This window comes from Haliotis cracherodii, unplaced genomic scaffold (genome assembly GCF_022045235.1).
Source record: "Haliotis cracherodii isolate W230 unplaced genomic scaffold, xgHalCrac1.p SCAF_5, whole genome shotgun sequence".
NCBI classification, from domain to species: Eukaryota; Metazoa; Mollusca; class Gastropoda; order Lepetellida; family Haliotidae; genus Haliotis; species Haliotis cracherodii.
In genome coordinates, this window is record NW_027266308.1 from 31,286,231 (window position 1) to 31,309,779 (window position 23,549).

At 37.7% G+C, this 23,549-nt stretch overlaps 1 protein-coding gene across 2 annotated transcripts in view; it reads right to left on the bottom strand.

Annotated features, from left to right (window-relative positions):
* Window positions 1-23,549, bottom strand: part of LOC139442339 (E3 ubiquitin-protein ligase TRIM9-like) — a 193,390-nt gene that overhangs the window by 125,857 nt on the left and 43,984 nt on the right. Inside the window, exons 1-2 of one of the 2 annotated variants that reach the window (XM_071223138.1) lie at window positions 1,797-1,891; window positions 1,303-1,398 (exon numbers count right to left, since the gene is read on the bottom strand). In XM_071223138.1, the coding sequence (XP_071079239.1) occupies window positions 1,303-1,398; window positions 1,797-1,853 (153 nt within the window). In that variant the 5' untranslated portion in view covers window positions 1,854-1,891. Of the gene's footprint in view, window positions 1-1,302; window positions 1,399-1,796; window positions 1,892-23,549 lie in introns of those variants that run through there. The other variant, XM_071223137.1, reaches the window with a different exon arrangement.

The following is a 23,549-nucleotide window of genomic DNA, read 5'->3' on the forward strand; positions in this document are numbered from 1 at the left end:
TCTGAGTTAGGTAGACAGTAGCATGTCTGAGTCATGTAGACAGCAGCATGTCTGAGTCAGGTAGACAGCAGCATGTCTGAGTCAGGTAGACAGTAGCATGTCCGAGTCCGGTAGACAGCAGCATGTCTGAATCAGGTAGACAGCAGCATGTCTGAATCAGGGAGACAGTAGCATGTCTGAGTCAGGTAGACAGCAGCATGTCTGAGTCAGGTAGACAGTAGCAAGTCCAAGTCAGGTAGACAGTAGCAAGTCCAAGTCAGGTAGACAGTGGCATGTCCAAGTCAGATAGACAGTAGCAAGTCCAAGTCAGGTAGACAGTAGCAAGTCCAAGGCAGGTAGACAGTAGCATGTCCGAGTCATGTAGACAGTAGCATGTCCGAGTCAGGTAGACAGCAGCATGTCTGAGTCAGGCAGACAGTCGCATGTCTGAGTCATGTAGACAGCAGCATGTCCAAGGCCTGTAGAGAGCAGCATGTCTGAGTCAGGTAGACAGTATCATGTCTGAGTCAGGTAGACAGTAACATGTCTGAGTCATGTAGACAGTAGCATGTCTGAGTCATGTAGACAGCAGCATGTCTGAGTCATGTAGACAGCAGCATGTCTGAGTCAGGTAGACAGTAGCATGTCTGAGTCAGGTAGACAGCAGCATGTCTGAGTCAGGTAGACAGTAGCATGTCCAAATCAGGTAGACAGCAGCATGTTTGAGTCAGGTAGACAGTAGCATGTCCGAGTCCGGTAGACCGTAGCATGTCTGAGTCAGGGAGACAGTAGCATGTCCAAGTCAGATAGACAGTAGCAAGTCCAAGTCAGGTAGACAGTAGCATGTCTGAGTCATGTAGACAGTAGCATGTCCGAGTCAGGTAGACACCAGTGTTGACACATCCCACCTAAGTGTGTAGCTGACGTGCTGATCACACCACAGGCGCTTGTCAAGCTACATTATCCAATACCCAATGTTTGTAGCCACAACGTGAGTGCAAACACACCACTGCCGAGGATCATGGGAGATGAAACATATGTTCATCGTGTGCTACGTGGCAAACTAGACACAACTATTGCACGATGTGGGTTTTTCACACCTCTGTTACTCACAATCTTTATCCTCCTGAATGCTTCATTAACCTGTTGGTGAAGCTTCGATACTTTTTGTCGAAAAAAGCAAATGGAGTTAAATCTACTTGTCATTCTGTTGCTATAATGTCTCAATGTTTTGCAGATGAGTTTCTTGTGGTTGGTACTGCATTCCAACAATGTGATGCCTCGTTGTATGAACAATATATACATATACAAGCATTTACTTACATTGACACTCTCTGTCATTGCTTTCAATCGCTGGATAAACTCTGTCCCTGATTTGGCTTTTTCTGATAATGACTGTAAGTTCTGTGAAAGTTCACTCTGAAATAGAGACAAATATATATTAACTATATGAAATAAAACCATCATATATGTCCACTTACACATAAAAGTCGTTTGAAATACATATATACATAAATAAAATGTATCCTGCACCAATAAAAAAATCAATGCAAAATAAAATCATCCTTGTAAACAATAACATTTTAGAAGTTGAAGTAACAAAAAATACCTGATTCCAACTTCTCCAATTCAATTGCTAAATAAAAGTACTAGAATCTGTACTTAAATATTGCATTGAAAGAATATAAAACGTTGAAATCCATAAGTCACCTCTATCTTCACATACTCAATGATAAACATGAATCTTGCTTCTGTTATATAAACTACCAAAGTGACACAGCTTCTACAAATGGCTATATCCATCAATAACTTTATACCGTTTCTTCCATGTCTTGAACAGCATTATTCCTTAAGTAAATGTTCAACATCTCCATATGCTGTAAATCTCCAGAAAACAAAGACGTCTTGTCTATGGCCGATGCTAAAGCCAGGTTCTCCATCCGACTACAATCGAGGCACCACACTATGGGTCACAAAGTTTTCACCACCTCCTAAACTGGCACCCTCCTTGATCAAAGTTGCCCTCTCAACATTTTCCACTATACCCACAGTAGCAGTGATCAAATGCCTAGTTTATCACTCTGTAAGAATTAGGCAATCAAAGTTAATTAGAAGACCTCCTGTCTTCATCCCCTATTGAGTAATTGGCCTGCAGAGCTGCAGAGTGGAAGGGGTCCAATACAAACAAACACACACATAAGCCCACAGAAACGCACTCCCTTTACTACAGAGTGAACACCAATAAATGTGCGAGAGAGAAGAAAAAATACGGAAAAGAAATTATTGATCAGCCATTTCTGTAAGTTAGTGGTGAGGAAATCATTATGGAGAAAGAGCTACCGTAAAGACGACAAAGGATGGAGATAATAGCTTGAAATGTTAAGTGGAATGCGATTTATCGAACATGAAATCGTCATAAGTTACATGCCATGCTGGTGCGCAGATAGAGATGTCGTAACACGTGTTTACAATAGATGCAGTCTTCAAGACAGCAGTATTACAGTGCATCAATTTCTCATTAGAAATGAAAGATTTGTCTGCACCATACTTTATCTCAATTATCCTAAGTTGTGTAAATACCAAATGTTGTTCAAATATTACCAGATTAATATAAAGTCAGCAAAATTTCCTTTGATAAAATAAATATACCGTTTGTTCAGGAATGAACAGTAACTGTAGACTTTCAACAGGAGGCAAAAAAGACATTTAAAGGTAATTTATTCTTATGAAAGCTTTGAAAATTTTGATTTTTTTTTTTAACATTCCATAGGAAATAATATAAGCTTCTGACATATCACACTCCCATAAAACTGACACCTCATCATCATCTAGTCTGGAACTATTTCCTTCAGGTAAATTAACTGCTAAAGTTGCATGACTAACATCTCCTTTCACGGCTTACATTCACACAGATAAGATACAACTAATGCTTAGACTTTCATGCAGATTAAAGGCTATTTGTCCGGAAACTAAAGTAATAAAATCCTTTTTCATTTGAGCAATTTCGGATTACTTCAACGCATGCAGACATTTGAAACAATAAAACTTAATCAGTGGAAAATAAACTCATAACAGTTGGAACATAAATAATTTCCCCAAACAGAAGTTCTTCAAATCACCTTACAGTAGTCTATAATCAAAACAAGCCAAAACAGTAGGTGCAAGTAATTAATTAACTGTAAACAGTTGTCACGGAAGTTGTTTGATCTTTGTCTGTTTAGGAACCTGAATGATTACACAGGACACCTTCAAGCCCTTCTTACAGGGCAATACTGTAAATAATCAACAACCATGTGATTAAATCACTACACTACAAATAATCCACCTTTCTTCCACCTATGGAAGCCATATGCATTTCTGGTGAGAAAACTTCAAATATGGGTACTGATATTTGAGATATTTTCCTGACGACAAGCATAACATTGAGCATTAAATTTAGAGAGGGCACTCCAAAATGTCTTAATTACCAAACATCCCTCCCATATGTACCTAATGAGCCAGGACCAAGTTCTGCTCACTTTCATGTCAAATGTCTTTGATCTAATTCCTTGCATAGACTCCTGGTACAAATTAACCTACAAAAATGTCAACTATGTCACACACATCCAAAAGGAGCAAATAGTTTCTTGAAAAGTAAAAGTGACAATAGTTTTATGTTATACCGTTCACTGTTTATGATACATTGTTTAAACACAGTACATCGCCTTTAATTCTTGCATGGAAAAAGGAAACAAGAAAAAATCCATAAGCCAGGTGACAATTCAAGAAGAATCTGAAACCCTGGGATTTTGATGTGTTTCTCATCTAGCTATAACTTTCCATCCGTCTTGACTCTAACTGGCATCTTTGTCCAATGAACTATGTTTGTTCATGCATCAGCAAAGTTTATTTGTAAAGCAAATACTCTAAATGAACGAAGTTGAATGTTATTCCCAAGATGGATTGGAGGAACATACTCATTGCAGGAAGAATAGGATTTCTTAAACATTCCAAATTCCCTGACACACATTTGAAAAGCAAAATAATAAACAAATGTTAGTGACTTCATCTCTTTCCTTCCAAACATGAGTGTTTTGAGACTCAAACTAAACAAATACATTTGTAATGTAAATGAATGCATCCGAAGAGTTTGTACAGTTTTCAGTCACTAATGATTTTTTTCCCCACTTGAGGCCAAAGATGGAATGATGTTGCCTGTCGGCCATCTCAATATCATCCAGCTGGCTAGGCGACCTATTGCATCATGGGAAGGCCATTACAATCCATTACAACTCATAATGGCTGACACTTCCATAGATAGCAAGCACATTTAGCATATTTGAATACCATTCCTGAGTTGAGATGAATCTATTGCTTGCCTCCTGGGGCTGATGGTGATTGGGCCTGAAGGTAGTTCTCCATGGAGGAAGGCACATACCCCGGCAAGCCTTAGTCTTATGACTGATTCTCCTGGACCTTCTGAAGGAACAGAGGGGGCCTCCTAAACCTCTCCTCCATGTGTTCTATTGTCTGTACACCAGACAATAGTCCACGTGAAGCCAGTTTCTTAAACACTTTGCTGAAAGAGGGATGACTTGGACCTGATCAATTTTCACATTTATGAAAGACGATCTTCAAACACATTTCGGGCACATTTTAAAGCTGCCTTTGGGCATCTTGTTGAGTCCTAATAAGAAGATTTCTTTAACAGATCAATCTGAGGTTGCTCTGACTGGCTGCATCAAAGTTTCAATATGCTAGACAGCCCATAATGACAAAACTAAGTGTCTTTGTCTATCTGATCTTTCACTACTTAGAACAAAAAGTGTTCCTGGGGTCGAACTGAATTTGAGTATGACCAGCCTAACAACCAATGCAATGAGAAAATGTCAAATGACAAAGTAAAGAGATGCAACTTCCCATTCAAATTACAAACACCAGCTTAAAACAAATTAATCCAACAATTTTTCATTCAAAACATTTTAAACTTTTCAACCTTAAAGCAACACTGACATTTTCAAGTTGACCTTCTTTACGTGATTGCATATGACGAAACCTTCCCCAGGAATCAAAGCAAATTGTTTCTCATGCCCACTGTTCTCCAGGGGGAGAACTAATTAAAGATCTTAATCTTAGTCTTTGATAATTTTCTCAATATTTAGATTAACTTGATCTTTGGGCAAAACATCAAATGACTGATCAAGAAGATATTTAAAAAATTCTTCAAGCCATCTTCAGCAGAGGGCTGTTGTCCCTAATTGTAATGAATCTGTCAAATTCCTGATCAATACAAGAATACTGATTATTTCATTAGCTCATTTTGAACAAATGACACATTCTTCATCCATTAAATCAGGATCCTGAACAAAATAAGTAGTAAAAAGCTTTCACAATGTGAAGCGAAAACAATGATGATTAGGATGGTTGAAACCTTTTCTCCTTCAAATGACAGCATAATTTCATGTAAAATAATCGAACAATGTGAAAATAAGATTTCATTGTATTATAAGGAAATGTCAATACAAGTCCATGATGATCTAATTGGCGTGCACTATGCTAATGTCAAATGTTTAAAAAATTATTGGACCTTTAAGATGCTTTGCTTAAAGGACAGAAAATAACCTGACAGCTGTAGTCAGCTTGTGTAATGTTAAAGGTATTGCTGGTGGAATATCAGATTAAGATGAATGTTCTTGTGCTGTAACTATTCAGTGTGGTAAATTCCATAGTTTGGAATCTAACCTTGCTTTACAATACCGGTTAATCTAAATATAGCACTGGTGACTTTTTCCCTGCTTAAATAAAACAAAATATGATCTTGTCACCCTAACAAGAAAATTTCCTTCGTTTTTTTTAGAAAGTTATCCAAAATTTGTAAAGAAGTGAGAAACATGTATTATTCTAAATGCTCTTTTTGATTGTCAGTATGCTTCATGGACATTTTTATACTAATATACTTGAAGAGTTTCTATAGGAAATAGTCTCAAATCAAACCAGACATTTTGTATTTGTCTTTGTCCCTTGGCATATTGACCACATAAATCTGTAAAATAAGACACTAAATTGGTCATAATGAAAATAATAATGATCATACATAAACATAAGAACTAAACTGAACATCTCAAGTAATTTCTTTATCCACTACAACTGACACACACATACCTAATAAGACACTTGTCAGCAGCTCATGCAAACAGAGATGCCTTATAGTAATAGACAGTATGCTCCAAGAGTGATTGTGATAGCTCAAACTGTCTTCTTCCAGGTAATCTGAATATCTACACTTATTGAAGACAAGGCATACGTCTGACATTTTAACAAATTGTCCTAATGGTGTCTGCATACCACATGGTGTCCACAGACTTTGTGTCTGTCTCAAGAACATCACATAATAAGATTCCATTGTGAAATTTCACACACAACACTTTCATATACAGCCAATGTCTGAAATCAAATAAATGCACGCATTCGGAAATAGCTCACATCAGTGCAATCAATAATGAAAAAGGTCAAGGCTCTTCTAAGAGTTTCAAAATTATTTCCTATGAGGTCCAGACCAACTTAAGAGCATTTGAGGAAATTACTCATTGCCTAAAAGCCTTTTATGTCCTCATGGAACAGAATTTGATGTTTGTGTGATATACAGTCATAGATATGATTTTATCAAAATGAAGTTACATGTCCATTGTTTTAATGAGTATATTTGTATATCAGGCCATAGGCTTCCCAGACACATTGCACTTTCTGACATTCAGATTGACAATTAATATGCAAATATCTATCCATATATATATATGTCCATCCACATCTGCAGATCCCAAGTACTCTATGAGAGACAATCCTTATCCTTTAATAGGGTGACCAACAGTGTTCTTTGCTTGAAATGATGCTAGTGTGCTATGGTTGAAGAATTCCCAATACCCATGACATTTGATGAATGTTCGAGAGCCCCGTGCTTGAAGGATCTCCAGTGCGTCAGTTTCAGGAACTGTATGTACCCTTTGCTTGAAGTATCACCACTACCATATTTATATACTCCATGCATGAGGGATCTCCAGTACCCAATGTTTCAGGGATTAGATGCACCCCATGTATGAAGGATGACCAGTACCCAATGTTTCAGGGATCAGATGCACCTCTTGCATGAAGGATGACCAGTACCCAATGTTTCAAGGATCAGATGCACCCAGTGGATGAAGGATGACCAGTACCCAATGTTTCAAGGATCAGATGCACCCAATGGATGAAGGATGACCAGTACCCAATGTTTCAAGGATCAGATGCACCCAATGGATGAAGGATGACCAGTACCCAATGTTTCAAGGATCAGATGCACCCAATGGATGAAGGATGACCAGTACCCAATGTTTCAAGGATCAGATGCACCCAATGGATGAAGGATGACCAGTACCCAATGTTTCAAGGATCAGATGCACCCAATGGATGAAGGATGACCAGTACCCAATGTTTCAAGGATCAGATGCACCCAATGGATGAAGGATGACCAGTACCCAATGTTTCAGGGATCAGTTGCACCCCTTGCATGAAGGATCAACTATGTCCAATACGTGTCACAAAACATACTGTGTATCACTGGCTAGCCAAGTTGAGCGAGTAGTTGAATGGGTAACTACCAGGAGAGACAGAACATAAATCATCATCGGCATGCCTCAGTGTGTCTTCTACCACAAGGATCAACACTCATTCATCAGAAACTGGCTTGCCTCATCTATGCATGGTTATAACAACGTGTAGCTGCTGGTGTAGTACACTGATTGAAGCTACCCTCTGAGTAGTGAGACCTCCTCACTCACTGTGTGGCAGAGATGTGTAAGCCAGGTAGACGCTGGGGACACTACAGCCAACTCATGTAGACACCAGCTATTTCTAACAAATTGACTAAACCAAGTGCCTATCAGCAGCTGATGGGACAAATGGAACATTGTCCAACACATGACGTATGTTGGACAATTGGGGCAGACAAACATTTTCTTTCCATGGCTGAAGCAATCATGAGCAGGTCAATCTCCAAGGCATTAGGAAACCATGTTAATTCCCTGGATTGCTACATTTCTAAACCAGTCACATCGGGAAATTGCCTCTTCCAGAACAGTGCACTGCCAAACTACCATTCTTCATTCAGTGATTCCAGCTAGCAGGTACAGTACTGTCTGCTGGCATATATCACATGTCTAATCCGTGTGTATTAAAGACATCTCAAACAGCTTCCAGAACTCATCATTTTACTCTGCCATATAACAGTACTGTCATCTGGCATATTCCACAAGCCTGGTTCTAGTGCATGAAAGACTTTGTCATGAACCCTTCCAGCACTCATTTTTTAATCTAGCATATGCAGTACTGTCTGCTAGCACCTACTACAAGTCTGGTCCATGTATATGAATAACTTTTAACTACCCTTCCAGGCAACATATATTGTATTCTCCACTAGAATTAAACAAGTTTGGTCCATATATTTTGAAGACTTTCTCAACCACTTCCAGCAATAAGGATTTCCAGCAAGTATCAACAGCTAGCATGTACGGAAAGTATTGCCTGTTACCAAATACCTTAAGTCTGGTTTGTGTATGTTAAAGAATTAAACACCCTTCCAGTATTCAGTATGTCCTGCTTTACATTATGATCTGCTGCTAGCCTAAGTCTGGTCTGTGTATATGGGAGACCTCACAGACGCCTGCTTCATCACGTATAGGTAATAGTGCCAACAACCCAATTGGATGAAAGGGAAGCCAAATAAAATCTTGAATTGATTTGTATGTTTGGAAAACATTGACTCTTGTGGCTTGCTGTCAGTGTTGTTCCAGCATTAACAGTTTGACGGTCCAAACGCCAAAAGCAAGCAGGAACACCTACAGGAACGCAGGAGAACCACCTCTCTGAAAAGCACAGACTGTCGCAACTTGTCAACCACATTGGCTGCAACTGAGTGCCAGCCAAAAGAAACTTGCATCTTCTTTCTCTTGTGAGGAAGTAAGGTCAATCACAGACTTGTTTAACTAGCTTTCAGCACTTCAGGTTCTACTACACACACTATGTATGCAACATTATTTGCCACTCAACAGGAACATGTAATAAGATTACTACAAAAAATAAATACTTCACAATTTACACCAGGCGAATACATAAACATCCATAAACCAGGCTTAAATTTCTCTTACTACTCTGTATTAATATACTATTTATAATCTTCAGAAGATTGGTTTTCCATGCTTATCCTATAGGAAACCTGCTTGCTCTCCAATCTCTAGCAAACTAGGACACAAGTTTAGAAATACAATCATAAATGTCATAATTTTGGTCACATAAACCATACTAGAATGTGAAACAGATCTCCTTAACATATGGAGGGCCGATTTAGCATTATCCCATGTTGCAGATGAACAGTTTCTTTCAGCAGATCGAGAAGCTTATTGCCTGTGCCACATTTGCATGCAATACAGATGTAGGAATTGGGAGCATGGTGAAAAAAAACCTACTGAATGAAACCCATATATGAACTGAGTGCATACGGAAGGAGTCAAGCATAAAATAGACATTTATTTGAAAATTTGTTCTCGATGGCTGGATTTTTAGCAGACGTATGATCAGTACCCTGGAACAAATGGACTCTTTATGTCATGGTGAGATTTTGCCCCAGAATCCACCAAGGCAGTGACACAGTACTAAATGAATTATTAGTTGTGAGGCAATCAGTATACTAAATCAGGTATTAATAGTTGTTAGGTATTCAGTATAAAGTTTGTACAGATTGTGTTCGCACATCCATTTATTTAGCATTTCTTAACCATTTTGTTATGTTATTGGGTCATACCAAGGTATACCTATCTCAGCTCATAAATATTCTGTTCAATGAGCTTAAAAATTCGTAAAATAGATATTTTCATATGACATATGAAGTGGAAGTAAATGCAATAAAAACTTATATGATGACAAAACATGGTCATATAATCCTCCTACCAATTGCTACTTGTCCAATGAGGTGTCACTTTCTTTCTCTGCAGTAACTCCCCAAGATAGGTAGATAGATGAACACTAAGCAGTAAATGAGGAAAACACCTGGCTAAGCTGTATAAAATTAATCATTCTACTTTTTACCTGGAAACTAATCTTAGGTTCATACAGTCACAATAACATTCATTCCATTTTCTTTTCTGACAGATTGTAAGGAGATGACATTAGACAGGTGGTATCAATGATATTTTTATTCATAGAAAAAGAAACTGTCCATTTATTTATCTGTCTATAAATTGTTTTTCTTTTTTATTAGTTGTGGGTTCTTGTGTGACAAGGTGCAATTTAGATTCTTAGGTTATATATTTCAGTTTCTTCTTGTGTTATTGTTTGTTTGCAATATTCCAGTCATATCACGATGGCCTGCAAGTAATTCAGTTTGGACAGAGCATCCAGTAATTAATTGATACCTTGACCAATGTCCCACATAGCCAGGACACAAAGTCAAGTAACCAAGTCTGCCCATCCAATTCACTTAGTGGCCTAGTACAACTAGCATAAGTTCATGGGGACCTATTCTTAACCATATATCCACAAGGGGGTCTTGTATAATAAGAGTGGTGAGGTAGCCTAGTGATAAGTGATTGCTCACCTAAGTTTGATTCCCAACATACAATTTGTGAAGCCTGTATTGCAGAATATTGCGATAACCCACATATATTTTTCCTAACTCATGCATCCACTTACTAACATAACCTGATGGAGTTTGAATTTTGTTCAATACTGATGCATTTTTTACAACTTCCTGCAAGACTCTGAAAGGTCTCCTACCACGAACAATATGAAGCCTGTTAAAATTATTCGACCGAATGCTGCTAGAAATTGAATAACTTGGCTTGTTGATCTGCCCAGTTCATCAGATCACACTTGGCTTGTGAGAAAATCCACCACAAAATGCTTTTTATCAAAGACCTCATCAATTAACAGCCATGTGAGTTGTGTAATGTGTGCTTTTCTCTATGAAATGGACATCTACTCATTACCATTCAACCACTGACCCAGGAGAAGCAGATTTGCTTGTGGATGAAGGGAACATTTAACCAAGCCTCACATGCCTGGAACTCTGCAGGCCAAGACCTTGTCGGGAAACCTTTCCGGACACTACAGTTGGAGAAAAAAACAATAACATGCACAGGGTAAAAATAGAGACACTCACAGGAAGACCTTGTTCAGAAGATAACTGCACATGAAAAGATTCTAACTTTCATTGTTTCCCATATTAAATATAAACAGTACTCAAGTGTTTACCAACATGAGTGAAGTTTTGCAGTGACAAAATCATATTTCATAACCACCACTGTACAAAAGATTTTACCAACCGTTCCACTAAACCTCTCTTTACATAGTGATCTAAAACACTTTTTTTGGTTACATACCACAGTAGTCTGGAGGTACATGATACTTCAGCAGAATGCACCAGACACATTGCTGTGGAGTGTTTATATCTGTCATAACATTAAGATTGATGAAATCAGAAGCAGTATTATCATATTTTCTTGTCACAGATTTCTTCCCCAGTTACCAACAAACCAGAGACACCTTGTAACAATTGAGATAACTGAAACACTCAGAGATAACCACCTAGAGATGCCCTATGCTACAGAAAGTGAGTGAGTGAGTATGGTTTGCTCATACATAACATCAATCTGGTGAAGGACACCAGTAAAGGGCTGAACACATAAAACCCATTCTGGGAACCGAACCCTGATCTTGTATGTGAGGTGAGATGAAATGGGGCTTAACATCTCGTCCAAGATTATTGCACTCATATAGCGATGTGCATGCACGTGTGTGCATGTCTGCTTGTACTAGTCCAGACTAATGGTATTTTATAGTGCTAGCCCACAGAGATCCCATGTTGCAGTTTACCATGAATACCCCACTCAGACACAATATACTGACTTCAAGCCAACCAGTCCTTGTTACAGCCCCTAAATGCCAAGGACCAGGCAGGGTCAACATGTACCATCTTTTAACGTCTTTTCGTATGACCATCCACTCCCCTGGCGGACGCTCTCCCACAGAAGCAGTCCTGATCTTGTATGTCACAACACACACTTACCACTAGGCCACCTACTACTACAGTGGCCTAGTCAAGCCTTATAGAGAACTTATCCAACACAACACTTTTTCCTGAAACATGATCCGTTGAGTTTTTTTTAGTTTTCTATCTTTTACAACCTCACCAAGATCAGTCAAGACATAAGAGGGCAATTAACTGAAATCCTAACTAGCTTTAGTGACAGATTATCATTAATCACTTTTATTCTGATCTATTCTGTTCTTAGCGGTTCCATGCTCACAACCTGCACTCAGACACAACATTCCACATCTTGGGGGTATTTCAACACTTTTTTTCAACATGCTAAAAGTAGTTTTATCTTGTTTTACTTCTTCCCAAACCAGTGCAAAGTTCATCGCAGAGCTAAACAAACAATTCATAAAGCTAAGATTTGCCTTTCAAATAAATATCCCGAAATCATTCATCTTAAAATGAATTACAATCCATGCAAAAATGTCCAAAGTGGTAGCTAAATTCCCTTGTCAGGAAAACATTAACCCTGACAGCAGCAAATATGTTGTTATGTCATTGTAAATTTCACTTCTCACCCCTTCCCTGCTGATTTCCTGACACTTCTGAAAAGTTTCATGTTTTGGTGTCAACAGGACACGTTTTTACCACTCGAAAGGCTTGCACCTTTTGGCCTCTGAGCCTGCAGATCCCCATGCTACAAATGTTAAAATAACATAACTTGTCACTCTGTGACACTTTATCTGTATCTCATAATCTCAAAGCAACTTTTTTTGTTTTTATCTCCCATAAAAGACATGGGTCTGAGCCAGGGACAGTTGTTTTCTCCCTATTTTTTTCTCCTAAAATGTTAAAATATTTGACATGACCCCTGAATCAGGTTACCGAATGTCACCCCTTAAGCAATGTTTTTTGGGCGTGTATCATCTCAGAATAACATCGTCTTCTCTCTGACAATCATCCTTCAAACTACACCATTGGAAAAAGTATTCGCTCTTATCATTGTTTAAATTGTGAGCGAAGAAAACATGTATGGAAGCGATGCTAATTTGTTATAGGTTTGCTGAAAGTTAAGTATTTTTAATGTCTAATCAAGATTTGAGCTCTTCAATGTGCCGTCATTACACTGCATTATCACACGTTGTCATAGCAACGTGGCACTTTCAGCACTTTTTTTGGCAACAACAAATTTGAAATGTTTTCTTATAACTATCTGAAACCATTAGTGAAGATACAAACTTCAAAAGTTTATGTGAACATGTACTCGCTTACTCTCCTACATAAAGATGTAGCTTTTTACCCGAGTGTAAGTATGATGGTTACACTTGAGGCCAAAATGAAATATGGTTTGTTTCCACATTATGAATGATTCTCAAAATTGTATTTGATTCAAATGATATTTTACCCTGTCCTGTTTCTAACTGAAACATTTTTAGTTCCAATAGGTCTGCTGAAAGATATGATTTGACAGTCTAGCATAAGAGACTGAGGACATGAGAAAGCTGCAACAAATCAGTTTACCATGTCCCTCAACAAAACCAGACGACATTCATGCTAATGACATACAGACACAGCAAATGAAGTTTTATATGTAAACACAAGGCTTCACCCACCTCCAAATGATAACAAACCCTTGTTTCTTTATGTTATTTAATCAACACTAAAAATGATACGGCTTCCCTGAATGTGGTCAACCTGGAGAGTTGGCGGCCATGATTGTCCACAAACAAACACACATTACCAGGCCCGTCTGATACTTAGCAGTTGGCAAAATATGGCAGTGACAACGATCCCTCCCCTTTGTGTAAGAGAGACCTTTATATTGTATAACATCACGCCAGGGAGTCATCACTGATTGTCCTAGCATTCTGCGACCACCTCTTGGTGGTCTAACCCTGTATGTCATTGACTCACTTTTCATCGCAGGGGGTATAAGCCTGTTTGATTAGCTAAAATTCAGTACCACAGTTTCTGCATAACTTCATTGTATGCAATTTATCTTGCAATTTGATACATGATTTTAATTAAATATTTCCATGAAGGCTAGAAATTCAAAATTACCTCCCTTAATCAGTGTAACATATCTAATTTGCAATGATGTATGCATTAGTTGGTAACTGTATCAAGTCTCATTAGAGGATACATTCAACACTGTACAACCATAAGTGTCACATTCACCAACAGCTGCAGAAGAAGACCGAAGCATGGAGATGAAATCATGGACCCCTACTTCCGTGCCAACTGTTTCCAGGTTGATAATCCACAATTTTAAATATAGTCCTGAGACTGAAGACAACTTAACCGTTTTTTATTCTGTCAGTGATATTTGATCTCTCAGTTTGAAATTCTGAAAGACCCATCATACACAGTTGGTGGTTACCTTCAGCTGCAAGAAAGCTATATATTACTCCTTCTTTGTGAGAAAAAAGTCCTAAGTTATCCAACAAAGTCATATAATTATCAATACTAACTATCAATCACATTTTATTACAAATTACAAAGGTATCAAATTTGCAAATGACTTAGGATTTCTTAAAGACACACATAAAGTAATGTTATTTTGAAGCTAGAATGTTTTTTTCTACAAGTAATGCAGCATAACTGACCTGGTAGATATATCTCTGACAAAAGTGTCTAACTCAAGATGCTACATACGCACTTCTAGTCAACTATTACAGTGCTGACAATCTGGTTACATGATCATGGTGGCCCTCTGTTCGACAGACATTGGATCTTGGCAGACATTACAAATCCCTCGACTCCAATTATGTTCACTTTCCCTCTAACGGGTTTGGTCATCCAAAATCCCAGAGACACCCCCATATGTCTCGGTGTCTTTCCTCTCCACCAAGCTAGTCTCATTTTCACTGTTTCATTTGTTCCCATCTATCTACATGTCACTGTGAACTGTTAATCGGACCACCTATACTGAGCCTTGCCAATATACATTACCACGAACAAGCAAGAGAACTTAACGTTCTAAATTGAAGCTACAAAATGATTTTAACCATTGATTGGTGCTTTGTACAGTGTAATTGAATGTTGCTCTTCATTTTATCATCAAACTGTGTCCATGGCCTGTATCAATGATGCTGTTTTGCACCATATCTTTGTGTCTACAATCAGTGGTAACATGTATAGCTTGTAAACTGTTATTTCCTGATATGATCTTTGCTGAACAAGGATCAGTCCTTGAACCATTATATTCAGCAGGAGAGTTAAATTGGCGAATATCTTTTAATAAGGTTATGATCCCTTCGAAATAATTGAATAAGGGAAAATTGTAAAGCATACATTATGATAATTTTCAAGCCAGTTTGCATTATAATCTAATTATATAAATTGATGATTTTATCAACAATGATTAAAAAGCTGTATTCAACACATAAATGCTAGCCATAGCATTTCCTCTTGCCCGTGTCATGACATTCAACACCTTGCAAGCCCGACTCTTTTACTTAAGCTCCAACATGCCCAGCAATTACCCTTTACTGTGATAGACTCAGTAATGATAGGGGTTTTCAATTTCTAAATTGCTCCATTGAAATTTCACCAGCAATTGAGTAGTACCGCCTCTGGGACTAGAGTAAGGGATAAAGAGGGATATACCCTGTCAGCAATTCTGTCTCGAAGGATTCCCCAGCCTCGCATTTTCCAAGTCCACTTGTCATTGATACAGTACCATTAGTCATCAAGAAATATCCATGATATCTTCATAATTTTTTAAAGGAAACTAAATTTAATGGGTAGCTGTGAAAATCTTTATTGAACCTTCGTTCCCTGGAAAAACATCACCCACATTGTCATGAGTGTTTTATCACTGGTGGCAGACATTCTTGATATCTCATTTCACCATGGAAGTGTTTTTTCCCATGCAATATAACAACTACCGTTGATGAAACACAATTTCCTTAATCAGTTGCTTGTCATGCTAATCATGGTCCTATTGACTTGCCCTAATTTGGTTATAGAATTTCTATCGCATACTCAAGAGATAAGTCCAAGTCCTCCCAAATTGAGGCCTTCTCAGCACCTTTAAACAAATGCCATGGTACATGATGATCATGCTGATGTCCCCATGTGTAAAAGTGGAACTGGTCAAGTGGATAAACCATTGACCGGAGCAGTTTCTGATGCATTATTTCTCAGGGGTTCATGTTTTGGTGCCATTACCTACCATGGGGGTCAATGATCTCGATCTCTGTTCTGTGAAGTGTTCTGATGGCAAATCGATTCAGTGATTTGTGACGTGAATGTAAAGATTTAATTTCCATAAATCAGACATGAAGAAGGAATTTCATAAATGTATTGCATGCATGACAAGATTTATGAAGATACTGCATGATGATACTGTCACGATTACATTTGATAGTCTTCCATGTTTTTGCCCCTGCTCATATCACATAGATAAATGGTTAACTGTGAGACATGGAAGAATAAGATTTAGAAAATTATCTCAAGAGAAATGAAAATGCCCGGAGGTACAGATAAAAGTAGAAGTGAAGTTGTACACTCATCAAACTACAGCTAATGACTGCCATATGCTCAAAAGTTGCAAGTTAAATATTAACAAACTGATATTTTAAAGATGATTCAGACATTAGTTATCATCTTGCATGTTTTCTTAATAATCTGTTCAGCTTTTCCCTTCATGTTTTCTGTTATCTGTAATTTTGAAATAAGTAGCTCCATGAATATTATTTTTATGTCAAAAGTTGTTTTATAGAAAACATCATCCTGATAATATCCTGCTTGCTTCTGGTTTTACTTGCTATCAATGTTGATGAATTCTCTATTTTGATCATATTTGATTTCAAATTCAAGATTGTGACCACTACCCTGGCAAGTACACAAACTATATTTAACATGATGAAGTATAAATAATATAAGAGACAAAACCAATATGAAACTAATGAACAAAATATGACTCATTATCATAAACAAATGAAGAAAAACAGCACTAAAATATTAGCGGAGTAAATCATTTTCATACAAAAACAAGCAGGTGTGGTTAATTCCCCAGTAATCATGAGGTAGGGTGTGTAAAGGGATCAGGGGAAAATGGAAATGGGGAACTAATTTCATATTCCCACCTGTCCATTCTCACCTAGTAAACAAACACACAGCATGTGCGGGACAACAGAAACCAAGCTCAATTATTGTGGAGATAAATTCAAGGTAATTAGAGGCTCCAATTCATATAGTTAATGACACATGATAAGTTTCTAGCAGAACTCTGCCGGCCAAGTAATTGGATCTATAGAGGATGGTCACACTTTCCTTACAACTACCCTTCATCAAAAGGTGTGAACAATACACCTCAAATGACCCTTTACATGCTTTTGACAACTCTGAATAGTTCATCTAGGCTTTGCTTTCCCCTGAAGTCTGCTTTTGTTTGAACAAAAGCTTGCATGTAGAAGGACGATATATAATATTCCTGGACAGCCTTTGGTGGAACCATTATGGCTTGAATACCAGGGATCATCAGTTTATAAAGCGAGAACTGTGTCATGGAAATATATTCCATGTCAAAGACCGTATTCTTAAACTCAATCCTAGCATTAAATTTGTGTCTCCTCCATCCCTCAACCGATAATTAACCAGCTTTGTGAAGAAACAGCATGTATAAAAAGACCAACTGTTCCGTCCCTCCTAATCTGACAGCTCCACAACGCGTGGTAAGACTACAATATGTCTGAAGAAACAGCCATAGCAATTCTCACAATAATCCAATCAAGAGGAACCTGGAGAGTGGGTCAGCCCCTGATGTGTACGGAACACATGGATTACCTCTTATTTCTCAATCACAGTCCCACTTACTCACACCCCATTCAACTCGCCCTATTGAAAACGATGTTAGTTGCTTGGACAATCTCTTTTCAGACTCCATACCGTCATCTACACTGCCATGAGTTTGCTCAAATCCCTCATTGATTAAATGCAAGCAAAAAACGTATCCTCATAAACGCCTCCCTAGTAAACCTGATAATTATTTTTTAAACTTTCAGCGTAAATCCGATATTCACAAATATGATGAGCCCAATCAGATCTATGAAGAACGTCATATTCACACCAACTGACAAATCTTGCCCTACGGCATCATTCAAATTATATGGTTACTAGGGTTTAGATTGAAAATACTACCTTAGTTTGTTTCCTTAGAGTTTGTATGCATGCTTAGTCACTGGACTGCACCATATTTTTGTTAATTAAACTGGATTCATACATTCTTTTGTATCATCACTGATAACTGATCTTAAAATAAATGCAGATGATCGGTTAGGCTCATAGTTTTTCTTTGATCCCTCAGTCAAATCACAATAAACCAACTAAAGTAATTCCTAATTTTGTAGAAATAATTATTTGAGCTAATCAGGAAATTGTTTTCACAGCAAAAGATATTTTTCTTAAATAATTAATAGTTTCTTATTTTATATAACAGAATGAATCAGCATTCCATAAGTTGTAATATCTTATCAAATAGACAGATAGCTCATTATTCATTTCTAAAAGATGTGGCACATTTTCAGGGTTTGTAATAGACAATGGTCGTTGAGTCTCAACTGGGATATCTTAGTGATATCAATTCATAGTTTTCATCATCCTTGTATTAACTTTCTTAACAGGATAGATGCCAAGTACGAAGTTTACCAAATCATCAACAGGTGGACAAAATCTAAAAACAATAATTCAATACAAAAGAATTCGTTTTGAAAAGATGTGCATTTTCAGAATCTGAACCAAGAGCGGTCACTGAGTTTGAACAGTCATACCTTCGAGATGATATCACTTCATATTTGTCATCACCTTTCAATTACCTTTTTAACACAATAGGTGGCAAGTATGTAGTTACTAAACCCTTATGAGGTAGTTACAATAAATGATTAATGTTACACACAAAAAAAACCCTCCTAACGGCAGAGATTCCTATTACACAAACACAGCACCAATAGACCAAATCACCTTTGCAACCGTAGTAATCTGTATCGAGGGAATATTTCACATATCTCTCTGTTGTAATTGGACAATTTCTCCATAAACTACCTAACTCCTCCATTCAACTTGCTGAGTGGAATTTTTTTCTCTTCCATCTTCTGTAGTGTGGGTTGCGTTAACCTGTGAACTCAGGAGACTTTGGGAATGAAATATTTTACACTTAGTTTATTTTGGACATTTGTGGTCGTAAGAAAAGCATAAGTGAGGACTACTTGTGTCATTAAGCCCGCCTTTGAACCACCAGATAGACTAGCCATTTTCACGAGGAAAACATGAAAATGGACATTTCTTTCAGCCAGAAAAATAAATCTTCACTCTTCAGTACTTTGGGAGTGTGTTTTATAGCTATGTCTCACCAACACAGTTCGCAAGGGTTTCAGAAGTATGCACCAACCTCCCACTTTCCTAACATCTTTTTCATGTACAAACCAATATCCAATGATTTTATTTTCACCTTCAAAGATACTGTAACCTATTAGATTTCTTACACCTTCATTGAGGGCAATTAATCACATAACCACACATGAATTCTGGCTGTAACATCTAAAAAGAAATATACAAGAAAAGAATTGGCACTAAATTCAAACATTAAAAGTTAGACATTAAAAGACAAGAACACACTTAGCACATTTTTTCATGGTTTGGTTCAAAATTTAACAACTAATAACTCCATAGAACAGCCTTTTCCAGTTTACATCATCGATCCCTACAAATAAACCTAATGAGGCTTGAAGCAGCACATTCTTTAAGTATTCATAATGTTGGTAATAACAAATCCTATACATTAACTACCCCTACACACCTAATCCATTGATTCTGTTCAACAGCTTGCTCCGATGACTGTACAAATACGTGCAAGACAGAGACAAGATTAACGATGGCCCCTGCTATGGGTGAAGACTGACCAGCCTTGGAAAGACTCTAGGTGTAGCAGGCAGACGCCAAAGCCCTCCATCTTAATTGATTCTAGGTGAGGATCTGCCATTGCCAAGTTACCAGTCATTAGAGGCTGATTTATAGGGAGAATAAAACAAAGGGCAAGGCGGGGAGAGGGAGGTGAGATAGGAGGGGCTGCTATCATAGACCTCACTAACTGCAGCTTTTCAGCTTCTGGACCTTGTGGATCCCCCTGGATTGTAGATCGTGGCTCATCTAATAGTGGACTGGGAAGGACGGACTTATCAAAATGGAAGTGGAGATCATAAACATGGCTTGTCAGGATAGGCTTAGTTAGTAATGCTAGCCATGTGGATCACTCTCAACATTAATAGATTGAAGGGGGATCCTACCAGGCATGTTTGTGAAGGCATGTGCCCAGGATATGATAGGGAGATGATATAACACACTGTCACCTCTTCGTTATCGATTCTGTTGAGTTTTGACAAATATTTGAACTATTAGTTTGGTAAGCAGAGCCTACTTCTTATTGGCTCTGTTTTAGCTAAATGTAGCATAATGATGAACATGTTGACAGGACAGAAAATCAAATTTTACCTGTTGGAGTTGAAGTTGACTTCTACATGATGGATTGATTCAATCTGCCTATAATGAATCAAATTCAATAACATGAATTGTCATCATTCATAGGAAATTTGAATTACATGTTAATATCATCAAAATGATTATAAAGGTACCCACTCAACACTATTGATTAAGACCATATTAACCCATGACGCATTTGGTCAGTATACAAAGAAATCGCGTACCTGATTAAATCAAAATGTGATATTAATGTTCCATGATGGCTGCTTTTCAGAACAACATCTATAAAAAGCAAATCTTGTCAGAAAACCTGTATCAAGTGTCACGTAATCGAATTAGACCAAGTGATTATCCAAACAGACATTGCACAGGGCACCGATAACCACAACACCACTGTGTTGTATCTGGACAAGAATAATTCCTCGAATCTGAAGTACCTGAGGAACTCTGCAACACTTCCCAGCAAAATGAGAACGGTGTCTAAGATCGAGCCATAATTGATTTGATAGAAAACTATCATAATGAAACTATCGGCCACTGGCAAATCATGCTTTCAGGCCTCAGCGTCAGAGGTCCCGATTCGGTCCATGCTGTAATAAGTTCGACACATTAATAGTCTAATAACATCCATCAATCCAGGATAAAACTGCTTTCACGGAACTCAAGTAGGCTTGCATCCGATGACTGAACAATACATTTGTACTGGCTACAATGGCCGACTGGATTATTGGCACTTTGAAGTTGAAATGGGTTGGCGATTTTATTGTGAAGCACTTGTAGCTGAGAAGGAAGTGTTCTGGTCTCGAGGTGACTTCATGGTGGGGGAGGGCTGCTTGCTGTTAGAGGATGGAATCAAGTGGAGGAAGAGACAATGTGCAAATAATCAGACCATCAATTGCATAAAGACTATGTCATTTTTATTTATTTTGCAATTCACATTTTGTATTTCCTTAAGACCCTGTTTTAATAGCATGTCAGTCACTGTCAGGGAAAGTTTTTTTCACCAATTATTTTATTCATTTTAAAAAAAATGAGTTTCAAGGAAATAACTAAATCAACCCATTCAGATACTTGTTTTACATAATTTGTTCTTCTCTGCATCAACATGACAAGAAACATACGTAAGGGATAACAAAAATACAACACTTTTAACAAAATGGAAGTTACTGTTTTAAATCTTTTTCAAATACTGCAACATCTTTACACTTACAAGTTTAGCAGGTTGTTTTCATCATAATACAAATGTACACACTTTGACGTAAATCTGAATGAGTGAGTGCGAGTTTTGTTGAACACTGCTTTCTACTAAATCATGACACGTCAACTTGGAACAAAATCAGGACGAACCAGGATTCAAACCCATGATCATAGGTTTCTCTAGGCCAAAAGGGACTCAACTCTTCTCAGTGGATTGTGGCGCCTGGGCCACCCATGTGTCCGACTTCAGTCTAAAGGTCAACACACAAGTTCAACAACTTGATCACGTGGTAATCATCTTTAATTTCAGTATCAAGACCAAGACTAATAAGATGAAGTGAGCAGTGGACAGAGCATATGCTACAATACTTGTAGCTGGGGAGGGATCAGGCACACCCTGAACTGTACGTGACTCCCTCCATTCAACACTATCTTAATTGTGACCACCCCTTCCAGCTCGTAATTGCCAACTGCAATTAAAACAAACAGAAATCAGATCTTGTGAGCCGCCACTGGCGAAGGTTATCAGTCTATATCAACACCACCAGATTACAACAGTAACAGTCAGCGGTCAGTATCAGAACACTATCAGACTGTCAGACTTTTTCTGTGAGAAAATTGATCCTAGGTTGTACTGTGGTTTGATTTTATGACTGGATTTATCTGTGATCTATGGCCATGATTTCTTGCCAAATGTGTGAATCATGGGCATGTGTATTATATGATGTACTACAAATCTGATCTTGGTCGATAAACTTGATGTTGATCAAACTAGATGAACGATAGCCTACTGTGTGTCATAAAAACAAATGCTAGCTAGTATTTGTGTTTTCACCTACAGAGTGTGTTACAGTGCTTCTGTATTTCCTTATCTATCTAATACAATAACCTTTATCATGCAAGTGGATGAAAAAATACTTCAGATGTGAATAATTCTACGGAATACTGCAAAGTATTTTCTTCAAAGTGATGCTGTTTGTAACTGTTCAAACCATTATACTGTAGATAACAGAAATCTCTTATCTTCATTTTCTGAATGTTTCTACAATTTCAAGGTCAATCCTTGGTCACAGGGTGCAACAGCCAGACAACAGATCATGGCTACTCTTACTTTCCATCAAGTCCCTTATAATTCAAGACATTTCACAAAAGCTGCTCAACTAATCTGAAAATTCAGGGCCTAAAGTCCACATTAAAGACATCCTCAGAGCATCTACCGATAAGGAAATTACATTTAATTCAATAACTCTTGGAGATTATTTGTGAATAGTAGAAATAATTTCAAGGTTGAAAGAGCAGAAGTGGTCATAAAGGATCGTATGGTGAGAAGAAACTGATAACAGGATTCAGGATTGGTTTTATTGCTTGGACATGATGGTCAACTGGTCATGGTCTCTTCCTGTTCCTAATTAGTAAACAGCTGGGCATCTTTAATCAACAAACAGATATGTGGCCGGAGGGGAAATTATTCCTTGAAGAAATCTACTTGACGTTTCCTATTAATTACAATATAATCACCATCATTGATCAGATAAGCTAACCAATCGCAACAATCAGACATATAGTCTGCCTTGGAAACTAATAAACTCTTGTCGATCCACTGAAGAAGGAAATTTGTTTGATTTTATCACGGAATCTGTTTTAGATGAATGATCTAAACATGGTAAGTCTGAAAATAATTCAATACATTAGGTGATAACTGTATCTAACTCAGTTACAAATAGCCCTGAAACATTATGTACTACCATGGAGATTATTATAGCGATGAACAAGTGCCTCTTGACTAGATTATATTTAATTTGTATGACTTAATATTTTGAAGAAGCTGATTTCCTTTCTACAAGAGTTG